The sequence below is a fragment of the Diabrotica virgifera genome, chromosome 9 (genome assembly GCF_917563875.1).
Source record: "Diabrotica virgifera virgifera chromosome 9, PGI_DIABVI_V3a".
Lineage (NCBI taxonomy): Eukaryota > Metazoa > Arthropoda > Insecta > Coleoptera > Chrysomelidae > Diabrotica > Diabrotica virgifera.
In genome coordinates this window covers 152,665,779-152,678,579 of record NC_065451.1, presented here as the reverse complement: position 1 = coordinate 152,678,579, position 12,801 = coordinate 152,665,779, and the positions used below count along the sequence as shown (strand labels likewise).

At 33.0% G+C, this 12,801-nt stretch overlaps 1 protein-coding gene across 3 annotated transcripts in view; it reads right to left on the bottom strand.

The window, feature by feature from the left end:
• Positions 1–12,801, bottom strand: part of LOC126892355 (MOG interacting and ectopic P-granules protein 1) — a 257,232-nt gene that overhangs the window by 31,263 nt on the left and 213,168 nt on the right. For all 3 annotated transcript variants that reach the window (XM_050661874.1, XM_050661873.1, XM_050661875.1), the window contains 2 exons: positions 12,378–12,531; positions 1,333–1,675 (listed from right to left, as the gene is read on the bottom strand). In XM_050661874.1, the coding sequence (XP_050517831.1) occupies positions 1,333–1,675; positions 12,378–12,531 (497 nt within the window). The remainder of the gene's footprint in view (positions 1–1,332; positions 1,676–12,377; positions 12,532–12,801) is intronic.

Sequence of the window (12,801 nt, the reverse complement as noted above, 5' to 3'; positions counted from 1 at the left end):
TCCGATTCATTGGCCTCCTCGGTCATGCGATTTTAACCCTTTGGACTACACAGTTTGGTTGTATATTAAGGAAAAAGTCTATGATACAGAGGTAAATTCACGTCAAGAATTGGAAGAAAGAATTCAACGTCAATTTAATGACATCATAGCTGATCCCCTACCGTTTAGAAGTTTAATGGAATCTTTAGAAAAAAGAATAGACTTGTGTATTCGCGAAAACGGAGGACATTTTGAACACTTACTGTAATTGAATTTTATTTTATGTTCTTAGTCATTAATTTAATTTTCTTCTTGTGAGTTTTGTTTAATTACTAACTACTTTATACCAGCATCAATTATTACTTCATAATTTTCAAATCAAAATATTCCGAAAACGGTACACAGTAGTAGTTCTGTCGAGTTTTACCAAGAGTACCTTTTTCGTGTAAAATTGAATGATGTTTAAGTTTACTTGAAATTTTGATTAATAATTATACTCTTAAAAAAGTTATATTGACTAATACTTAGTACGATCCGTGTAACTAGCGCCCTCTATGAGAATCAGATATAAAAACAAATTCATGGGATGTATCAGCTTCCAAAACATATTCGTATAAAATTTCATTACAATGTTGCCAGTAGTTTCGGCAAAATCGTAAAAAATGCGTACATTTTTTTTCTTCAACGCCCTGTATCTTGAAAACGGATGGCGTTACAAAAAATTTTTACTAAGCAAACCCCAATTATTTTTCAGTTTTTTACCTACCCTAGAGACGGGGTTACCTTTTTTTGAAACACCCTGTATATAATTATGTTTAATTATAGAAAATCTCTAACACATTCTAGAGGTTGTTTTTTTACTACTTTTAAAAATATTTTTTTTATTAGCTCCAGTAGTCAATATAAATCAGCTTTCGATAGAATCCAAGCAATAAAACTAATAAAAATGACGTCAGTAGACTCTTTTAATACCGTCAAGTAAAGGTGGTTTTAAAAGAAGACTACGTTTACTTTATAGTCTTAAAACAAGTATACATAAACGAATTCTTTTATGAATCTATACGATTTATGCATATTATGTAAAGTACGTCAATTAAAATAAAAAATTCCTAATACCGGATGATTTCATCGTTCTTAGGCAAACTTAACATCAATGTTCAAAAATAATAATTAACAGCATTATTGTGAATAAAACTCGACATCACAACTCTTATTACACAAAATTGTCCATTAGTATATTAGCTAGTTATAATTTGATCGAACTAGACATATTTACAAACCAAAATCTTTTTTAAAGTACTGTTAATCATCACTTCGTACATAGATGTCGCTTTCTTAGACAAATTTACCTACTTTTGCTAGTACTAGGCGAACTCTTTTCTTCTTTTCCGTTTGCCGTGGACTTAGCGGGCTGCGGGATGATCGTGATCTCATCATTGATCTTCAGAGGTTTCAACTGATCTGCAGCCGACGGCTTGGGAGAGCTGTTGGAAGTTGTCGAAGAGGTCGTGGAGCCGCCTTTCTTGTCCATGACTCGCTTGGCGACGACGCTGTGGGCGGAATATACGTGGTTCTCGAATTGTTTGTACATGCCGAAGGTGGCCGTGCACACTGTGCATTTGTAGGACAGGTGCGCGGGTTTCAACGTCATATTATGATCCCGGGCCACGTGGTTTAGTAATTTCCATTGGTAGACCTTAAAAAAAACAAGAAAATTAATTATAAGTTATCAAATAAGTGAAGCTCGAAAAATAAGCAAAATGCACATTTTTGCATATTCTGCGTATTTAACAGAAAGTTTTTAATGAAATTATTATTTTAGAAAAATTGGTCGTCGCTAATTCTTCTTTATCTAGTTCCATGGCAGTTATCGATCGTTGGGTATCATGTTGGCTACCATATTTGCTATCGTAACTTTATTGACAGCAATTCTGAATAATGAGGTAGTCGATTTTCCTTACTATTGTCTTAGATTTTTCAGCCCTATTTAGGCGTATTACTGTAACTTATGACTAGATGTGACGTTCCGCCCCTTATAGAATCGATTATTGATGGGAAGATATTATTAATTATCGAAAATATTATTATTTAATTATTCTCAGAATTATTTTCTTTCAATGTTTATTAAAATACAACTAAAACCCATCACAGAATTTTAAAATGCTTGCTGACGTCACATTTAAACGTCGTCCTATTGTTCCCCACTCTGGTTAACGAAGAAGAAGGATGGATCCTTCAGGATCTGCTTTGACGGTCGAAAACTAAACAGTCTCACAACGAACAGGGATGCTTATCCTATCCCCAGAATAGATGTGATTTTGAGCAAACTTCAGAATGCCAAATACATCTCTTCTATTGATTTGTCTAAGGCCTTCTTACAGATTCCCCTGAGTGAAGAGAGCAAGAAGTATACTGCTTTTGCTGTCAGTGGCAAAGGACTATTCCAGTTTGTCACCATGCCTTTCGGTCTTGTTTCTGCTCCTCAGACAATGTGTCGTCTGATGGATTTAGTCATTGGTCCACAGTTAGAGCCCTATGTTTTCTATTATTTGGATGATATTTTGGTTGTCTTGGTTGTTTTGGTTTATCTATCATAATATTTCTGGTAAGGGAATGTCTGCAGCATGTCCGAACCACTCTTGTGTAATTAGTCCAAATATTCCAGGTATACTTCCACATGAGTTTGTTTATTTTATGTCTCTTGGTTAATAGTATATTGATGCTTAGACTCTCCCGATACAGTGGAACCCCGTTAACTCGGATTAATCGGGACCGCGGCCGATTCGGGTTATCGAAAATCCGGGTTAGCCGGAGAAAATGGTAAAAATTAATAAAATATGGTATGCTTACAGATAAACTCCGTTATAATTGTCACACAGACACTGGTAAACCACGTTCGCATTCCACACAAAACCACACATACAAAGCGTCGCCAAGAGTCTCATTCTTAGCTTTATTAGCTTTGCACCGATTGTCCAAACTGTCTTTTGTTATCATTTTGAAAAAAAAATTCTTCGATTTTAGTTCTATTTTTCTTCCATCCGATACTGTAGATGTACCGACACCATATAATGCTGCAAGATTCACCTATATCAATTCTACTTAATGCTTCTAGTTTCTTTTCCATTGTCACTACATACAACATTTTTACGTTTTGTTGCCCTTACTAGACAAAAAACACGCACACAAAATCTGAATAGATTTAAGAACGATTACAGAACGGAAGCGAACAATAGGTACGACTTTACTACACACAATACCGTCTCTGATGTTATGTTATTTAATAACAGTGATGACTAAGACCATTGTTAAAAAAAGAATTTTAATAGTCTTTTCTAAACAATGCTAAGATAGTTTCAAATAAATAAAGGATAATACAGGTGCCTGTTGTTTTCGATAACAGGACAATGGATGTGGTGTGCCATGAGTCATTTTTACTATGGTATATGTAGTTCAAATTACACAAATACCCATTATCTCTCAAATATTATATTACATAGAAAAAAAAGTACATTTGAGATAAAATGTATTTATCTCAAATACATTTTTATTGTTGAAATGTTTGTCTGATAAAAATCGGTCCGGGTTAGCCGGAGTTCCGGGTTATCGGGGGCCGACTTATCGGGGTTCCACTGTACTTAGAGTCATGAATGTTAGTAATTAACCTGCTTGGACAAATGATTGATTTTTTTTTGTATATCACCACTTCTAACCTTTGGCATCAGTCGTTGCTTAGATTCAGGAGTATTTCCTGGATAATTCTATGTATGCGAGAATGCATGAATCTGCAGTTTTATTCAAAATTGGTAGCTCGTTCTCGTCATATTTTTTTTTTCGATCATGGAGTCATAGAACTTATAAGTTCATCCTTTAGTGCAATTATTTAGTTCAGATAGGCTCACATTACCGGATGAGGGTAGATGTAGAGCTAATTTAGTTTATTTATTTAGTATTGATGTGAATTGGTCCATAAATCTTCCTGGTCGTTCTTCATTGGATATGCTTTTGTGAATCTGGTGTCCATTGATAGTCCGACTTTGGATTGAGTGTCTGATTCCACATTTATTTTGGTTAATGTGTTTGCATTCCTTTGGTATGTTCACTATTTATATAATTTGGTATTGGTGAAAATTGTTCCATAAATATTCCTGATTGTTCTTCTCTGGATTTGCTATTACGAATCTGGTGTCCATTGCTAGTTCAATTTAGGATTGAGTGTTCGATTCTTCACTTATTATAGTTATTGATTTCATTGGTGACTTTAGTATATTTACTTGCGTTATGGTATGAATTGGCTCCCACCTTTGCCTGGTTGTTCGTCCTTGGATATACCCCTTATAAATCTGATGTCCTTGGATAGTTCAACTTTGGATTTGGTGCCAATTCGACACTTATTTGTCATTATAAATTATGTCTCATCTTTAGGTTGTTTGGCTTTTAGGAAAAAAAAAACCAGTCACTTTTACTAGGACTTCGGGTCACATTTTGCAATTTCTGTTATTTGCTGCAGTGACCATCCTACTTTCTCTTGATTATTAGTTGTGATTATTTGTAATCTTGCGAATCAACCGGGAATGATACACTAAGCACTACTACTCTAGTTTAATATTTGAAAAAAAAAATTTTTTAAATAAATTTTTTTTTCTCGTGGTTAAAAGGGAATGTGACGTTCCGCCCCTTATAGAATCGATTATTGATGGGAAGATATTATTAATTATCGAAAATATTATTTAATTATTCTCAGAATTATTTTCTTTCAATGTTTATTAAAATACAACTAAAACCCATCACAGAATTTTAAAATGCTTGCTGACGTCACATTTAAACGTGGCAACACCTAGTGGTTTCCCCACTTTGACAGCTAGGGATTTTGAGAATTGCCATGAGGTTCTTGGGCCGTTGAACTGAACACGCCATTGTGCTTTGAGGAGTGAGTCTACGTAGATGCGGGGTTATTGAACTAAGATTTACCTATAATTCTAAGTTCCAAAGTTATTAAATAGTTATATTGTAGTCATCCAGGATCAGTGAACAGTGAATTTGAAGAATTGTACCGCATAATGGAGTTCCACCCCGGTAAATAAAAAAACAATTATTACTTTTATTCAGCCATGTTGAATGTCCTTGACTAATTTGCTAATTAAATTTTATGTAGGCTATTTTCATGGTTCGATCAAACTCATCTTGAGAAAATGATGTATTCTTTGTGGATTTTGCTTTTACTTGGAAAATAGAGCTCATTTAAATTAATTTTTTTATACTCCTTTCAAGTTCAGATCTCCTATCTTTTGAAAGATGATTAAATAAGTATCCATTGCATAGTCATACTATTTCAGACTAATATAATATGTCTGTATACCTGTATATTAATGAAATATTATTTCACAGTAATTATATCTTGTATTCAAATCGAAAATTACATGTGTTATTTGACCAAGGTCATCCGATAACAACTTGATAAAGAGTCGAACTGTCTAGTCATTCAAGTTTTTGGACTTAATGACCTATTTCTTCTTATTCCCATAGGAATAAAAACACCTCCTCGTATTTCTTGCTTCTTTTTTTTGACATTGGTAGATTGGTAGTAACACCATACTGTGTTTTTTAGCATCTACTATGAAATCTTAAAAAACAAAAACCACCTAACACCACCAGGGACAGACCACTCCTCGAGCAACAATCACTGGACAACCAGCCTGGATCATTTCCAGTTGTTCTTCCTTTAAGTACCTCCAGCTGTTTCCACCAGCCTTCCTGTACCTCCAGCAGGACCGCTGCAAGCTAAAGTTAGCACCACTGGGTGCTCATTACATCAGCCAGACGATTGTGTAAAAGGGGTTTGTTTGGGGACATTTGGTGCGTTTTTAGACTGTTTTTTGTGATATTCAGGACATATTTTTTTTTATAGTTTAATTGCACACAAATTTTTCCTGCTTCATATTTTTATAGTATTTTTTTTTTAACATAATATTTAATTGATAGCGTTCCCCATACTGCATAATCCCTAAGGTAAAGATCTCTGAGCTCAGATATTTTCCCCTGCAAAAGTTGTTGGTACTCTTATTTTGATTATTTTTATGCTGGTTTTCCTTTCTATATAACAATTTAACCTTATTTTAGTCTACTTTAAAGTAAATTCTTCAAGTTAACTTCAACTATTAGTAAAAATTTCAATCATTCACATTATTTAACTTTAAATTAAATTCATATAAACTTCTGGGCTCTATTCCCTCAGAATAGAGTTTGGTTTCACTTGTTGTGTCATTATTATAATCTACGAGTTAGAAAAAGGATCTGTTGTATCCAACCGTAGGATTATTTAGTAGATAAAGGCTTGTGCCTGTCCAACTCACATTGAGTTATTTATATATTATTTATAATATCAGGTAGTATTTATAGTAGTGTATATTTTCCCCTACAAAAATTGTGGGTACTCTTAGTTTGATTATATTTATGCTGGTTTCTATTTCTATATAACTATTTAAACTTATTTCATTATTTTAGTCTACTTTAAATCAAATTCTTCAAATTAACTTCAAATATTATTCAAAATTTCAATTATTAACTTTATTTAACTTTAACTTATTAAATTCATATACACTTCTGGGCTCTATTCCCTCAGAATAGAGTTTGGTTTCACTTGTTGAGTCATTATTGTAAACTACGAGTTATAAAAATGATCTGTTATATCCAACCGTAGATTTATTTATTAGGTAAAGGCTTGTGCCTGTCTAACTCACCTTGAGTTACTTATATATTATTTATCGTATCAGGTAATATTTAATTAAGGTGTACGTATTATAAACGTACAATTATTATTTGGTGAAGGTTCTACTAACCTAGGTGTAAGTTGTACTTTCTGTATTAGAGGTACCCTTATTCAGATTTTCTAACCTTATTAAGATTATTCTTAGATCACATTTGTGTGATAATTTTGTAATTGACTTTCACTAGTATCATTTTTTTTGTCATGTTAGAACATTGTGAACATCTAGTAGTTAAATTTAATAAATATATATTTATTGTGCATATTTTTTTTTTCTCATATTACTCCTTTATATTTGTAGATTTAATATACTTTTATTACAAATTTAATATACTCTATATCAGCGTAGAATACCTGGAAGAGGGTTAACCCAGTTATCCTTCTTCTGGCGCCCAAAAATTTATTCTATTTTCATTATATTATTATATTTACCCTATCTACTTTGTGAACATTGTCTTAATATCTTCTTTTCTAGCCATCATTGTCATTTCCTTTAATTTATTGTCCAGCCAGAAATAGCCGTGCAAATTGGCCGAATCCTTCCTTGAGTGTCAAGTGGCCATTCTCTAGCATATTGAGCTAGCTATTCAAGTTACATCTATCTATCAGTGGCGGCTCGTCAGAGGAGGCAAGGGAGGCTCAGCCTCCCCATAAATTTTTTACACACTCTATACTGTTTTGTTTATCATGAATCGCGAAAACAACAATTACTCTCACTATTATACAACGTGTAAATTCCATATTATCACTAATTATCCATACGTACGGAGCATTAGCATTAGAACGCATGATCGCGTCTCAGTTTTATTACATATTATTGTAGGCAGGACCCTGGGTTATCCCGAGATGCACGAACGGAGCCGAGAAGCCCAGCTTTCTCCGTTGCTAATGCTCCGTGCAGCGCAGCAGGCGTTTAAGGAGACCCGGTCTCCTAACAGTGGCATCTACGGCGCCATCACACGCTGCCCGGAGATATACCAAGGGAGGCAGTGTAGCTTCTCAGCTCCGTTGGGTGGTTGGGTGCGTCTCGGGACAACGAATTTTAGGGTCCTGACTAAAAATAATGAAAAATCTAAAAGTGCGAATTTTGTTATGAAATTTGGTATGTGGGGTTATAATAATATTTGGAACAACTTGCTCAAATAACTTTTTCCGATATCTCTAACTCAAAGCAAAATATCGGTAATTTATCGTGTTTTTGAATTCGCAGTAGGCCGCGTTTAGAATTAAAAAAATTAAGTTGAGTATCTTAAAAAATTTGAAGCTTCATTATGTATGGACTGCAAAACTTCAAATCTGTATTTATTTTGATATGCATAGGTATCTATTTACAAATAGATGGAATTGTTAACAAATAAACGACACAAACTTTGGTATTAAACTTTTACTATTAGACTAACTATTTTTAAAATTATGATACCATGAAATTATGAATTAGGATGATATTATGAAATGTAAATAAAAAATGGTCAAAAGATGGGGCCTTAAATTACATTTTTTGGCGCATTTTTTTGCTAGTGCAAATTTGTCTAGATATTTTACAGTTAGGTATAGCCTCCCCTATTGTAAAAATCACGAGCCGCCACTGCTATCTATTCATAATTTTCATCTTCAGTCCTATATCAATTATATACTCTTCGTCTTAGCATCTTTCCATACAAGTACTACTGCAAAGTAGTATTGGAGACTTCAGCTTCTTCAACGCAGAAGCCACATTGTTGTTCCTTTGGCTCCATTAAGTAGATCTCCTTTTTCCTACTTCTGTTGGAGTTTACCACTCTCTTTTCATTCACTCCAACAGAAAATCATCTTCTTTCTGTTACATAGAGACCGGACTTTATGACAATTGCATATTTTGCATATAATTGCGTTTTTTACTGTTTCTGCATATTTTGCAACATTTGGCATATTATAGCATATTTTCTACAAAGTCTGATATCCGAAATAAATTTATTCAGAAAAGTAAATAAATTTTAATAGTTTAGTACCTAATGCCGGAAGCTCATGTATCGTTCAAATCCATTAGATACAATAGGTAAGCATCTGAAAATTACGAAATGCCGAAGAATAGACGTGCATTATTATCGATGTACCCTATTATAAAAATTAAATAATAAAATGTTCCATCCGGCTGTCTCAGGTACCTATATTCTAAAATTACTTTGGTAATTTAAAGATTCTTTTACTTTTATATCACAGTTTTGTGTCGAACAATCTAACATTGTCGGAGAAAAGTGTCAAGGAGGTTTTAAAAAATCCTTCGTTAAAGTCTGATTTAGCACTTATTAAGTCTAACTATGATTCGTAAGCGGTATTATTTCAAGAGTGGAAGGGCAAGGAATGCCACTTACTGAATCTGTAGAATTGGTTGAGAGATTTCAAAAAGAAATAAAGGCGCATGAGGAAATATTGGTGATATTATATCAGGAGGAAATATTGGTGATATTAGCAGTAAATATGTTATTTACTGCTAATAGAAGTGGCAAAAATTTAAAATGGTAATCTCACTGTTAAATTAGATCCCGAGTTAATTAATACCCTGAAGTAACCACCAATAATATCCGTAGATGCAGAAAGGTCATTTTTTAAATATAAATACATATTATCTGTCAGAAAACATAATTCTTTGGTAGACGATCTGAAAAACACCTTAAGCAGGCCGCGCACCGAATCGGCATAGAGCGATCGGCTCGGCTAAGAGCAATCGGCAGCTTTTGCTATACATGGAAATAAATGAGCCACCGCGCACCGCTTACGAACGAACGTTCGACTCGGAACGGTCAGATCGCTTCGGCTTCGGCGGAGAATGACAGCAGAGGCAAAACCCGCCGAATGATCCGATGCCGTTGGCGCCGTTGCGTTGTGTATGTTTTTAGTAGTATTTTATGCATTGCAAGGAACACGTGTATAATTTTTAAGAAACGCACTATTATGGTTGACGAACTTCTGATAGAAAGTGTGCGGGAATATGTAATATTATATGATCCCCAAAATAGATATTATCATGACACCAATAGAAAAGAAAACGCTTGGGGTGAGATAACGAAAAAACAAGACTCTCCGGTAAATAATAAACATTTATTTCACCACATATTTATCCTAATATTATTTTAAATTTAAAATATATTTCCTTAATTTTAATATTATGCTTAGGGAACATCCATAAACTGCGTCGGCGTCGTAAAAATTTTGTAGTTTTTTATAAACTCCCTCCCTTCCGCCCTAAGTGTTTTTTTTTAAATTTCATGTTATTTCTGGATTTTTTTAATTGTAAAGTTAACTCTCAAACTTTAATTACGAAGGTATTCAAATCAGTATTATTATGTAACTTATTAATATCCGAGTAATTTTTTTCCTAATTCACTGCACAACTATTTAACTTTATTTGGACAAAAGACAACACTTTTATTATCGAAATTCCTATGCTTTATTAACTGCATCATATAAATCTTGATACTTATGTTGTTTTGATTTAAATGCCATTTCTTTCATAAGTATAAATACAATGTACTAACTAAATAGAATAGAATATTTTATTTTATTCATTCTTTTAAGAATTGTTTCACACAGAATATTCAGTAAATAAATGGACAACAGTTTAATATTTATTGATGCCAGACGTTTTTCTTTATAGAACCGTTTGTTTAAACTCAAGGAACAATATTTTATTGTTTGGTATTCGGTCCAAAACTGCTATTTGGTAACATTATGACTGTGACTGATAAAAAGGAAATATGAAACTCAATGAAAAGTATGCGATAAAAGTAATACAAATTCTTTTTTATTCTAAAATAGGATATAATTATATTCGTGAACCTTTTTAAAATAAATTAAATTTAAATATACCAAACAATACCACAAATAATAAAAATATACGACGTACACCGTCATAATAGTCCCCCTCCCTCTTTTTCCAGTTTATGGATGTTCCCTTAGTACTGGATACATATATTTATCTATTAATACTTCAAAATTGATTAATTGAAAATGTGCCAATTTTATTGTACTTATACAGTGCGCTGGAATAAGTGTTATTTATTTTAATAAAAATAAAAATGTATACCATTTTTAAATAGAATAGAATGAGTTATAGTTAGAACCTACTTTGTTATTTATTTATATGAACTTATTTATTTTTAGCACATAAGCAAAACGCTCGGACAGGTCGATTTTTAAAATGATCATAGTATATTATAGCATCAATGTTTCGAACTTTACTCGATTCTTCTTCAGGTGACAGTCATAACTTTGATTTTTTTTAAATAGGAAAGTACATCATGTGACACCTCATTTAATAGCTTTTGAAATACTGATTACAAAAATGTATAATTAATGTTTGAAATTAAAAATCATACTAAATTTTCTCTTCGTTGTCATCTCTGTAACTTATTAAAATAAACGTGCGAAACTGCCGATGCCGAGGCCGCCGAGGTGACCGAGTCAATGCGCGGGTAAACTTTGCCGATCGTAGCGTTCCGAGTCGATCGCTCTATGCCGATTCAGTGCGCGGCCTGCTTTATTGTAAGCTACAACAGTAGTCTTAATTCATATTGTTATTTAATTTACGAGTACATAATATACTAGATGTTTGTAAATATCTATGCAAATTGAATTAACGTAATAAAATGCTATTTGAAAAAGTTTTTTAATGCAACTACTGACCATCATTAATTTATGGTTTGTTTGTCATTTATATAATTAATATGTGTATAAAAATTATTGCATATCTAAATAAAAATTATGCATATATTTGCAAAAATGTGTGCATATATTTGCAAAAATGTGTGCATATATGCGCATATTTTGGAAAATTTCAGTGCATATATGTTCGGTCTCTACTTATGACAATTAATGGCCTCCAAGAAAATGTAAATATAGATTTCCATTCCTTTAACATCGACTTATCGTCGACATTGTTGTAGCCGAAATGGCTTAATTTTTGTAATGTTAAGGTCATTCGACCTAACTATGTAGTGTTCCAACTACTTTGGATATGAAGTTTCAACCTGATGATGGACTGATTAGTCCGAAAACGTTTGTTTTGTACTAGTGATGTACCCACTTTAATCCAACTTGGATCTTTTTTGGAAAAATTTTAATAAATTTATATACCATCTACCTACAAGAGAAGTTTTACTTCCTTAGTAAAAGTAAATATAGACCTTACACATGCATTTTACGGGGTTTGAAAGAAGACAAAAAATAGTAAATGTTTCAGTCATCCTTTCAAAGTTCATTCGACATGCATGACCTTGGTAACAGACCAATGGTAAATTATGAAGTAAAATGTCTTCCTAATTATTATCCTGGATTTCGGTTCTACCCAGAGTTGGTTGTAGATAAAAATAGTGTCTTTTGCAAAACTTTCTGACAAAGCGATCATTTTTTAAAATATATTTTTATTTTCCAAGTTAAAAGTTTAATGAGACATCCAAATAGAAAAAATTAATTTTGCATTGTTTGTATCATTTTTTTTATAGATATCAAACACCTTATAAACGAACCACTCAGGTTGCACCTTCACAATAACTCAAAATGAACGCCAAGTCCCTTAGTTCAGACCATCATTATCATAGATTTAAATTTTTATAAACATTGAATCGTTAAACTAAATAATAGATTGTTTACTTACTCTTCCACAAACAGGACACCTTCCTGAATCTTTGCTCTTGTTGGCAGCATCCTGCATGCTGGAGGTGACTAATCCATGAGAGCCTAATAAATGCCTTTCCAACCCTTGATCTGTGAAGAACCTAAATTGACACTTTTGACAATTTAATGGCGGCCTAGAAACAAAATTATGTCAATTTTAAAGGTTTTCTTCAATATTCATATACCAATAAACTAAATATGGCAATGGTCAATTAACTAAACTGAAAATATTAATACAGAATGTTTGGAATGTCATTATGTGGGTCCATAAGGTTTCATTACCCTTGCACGCAGATTCTTCAGAAGCAGAAGGATGTTAGGCTCGGTAACCAGAGTTCTGTACCCAACATACGTAGAGATGGCAACCAACAACAGGGATAACGACGTATTTATGCATAGTAAGT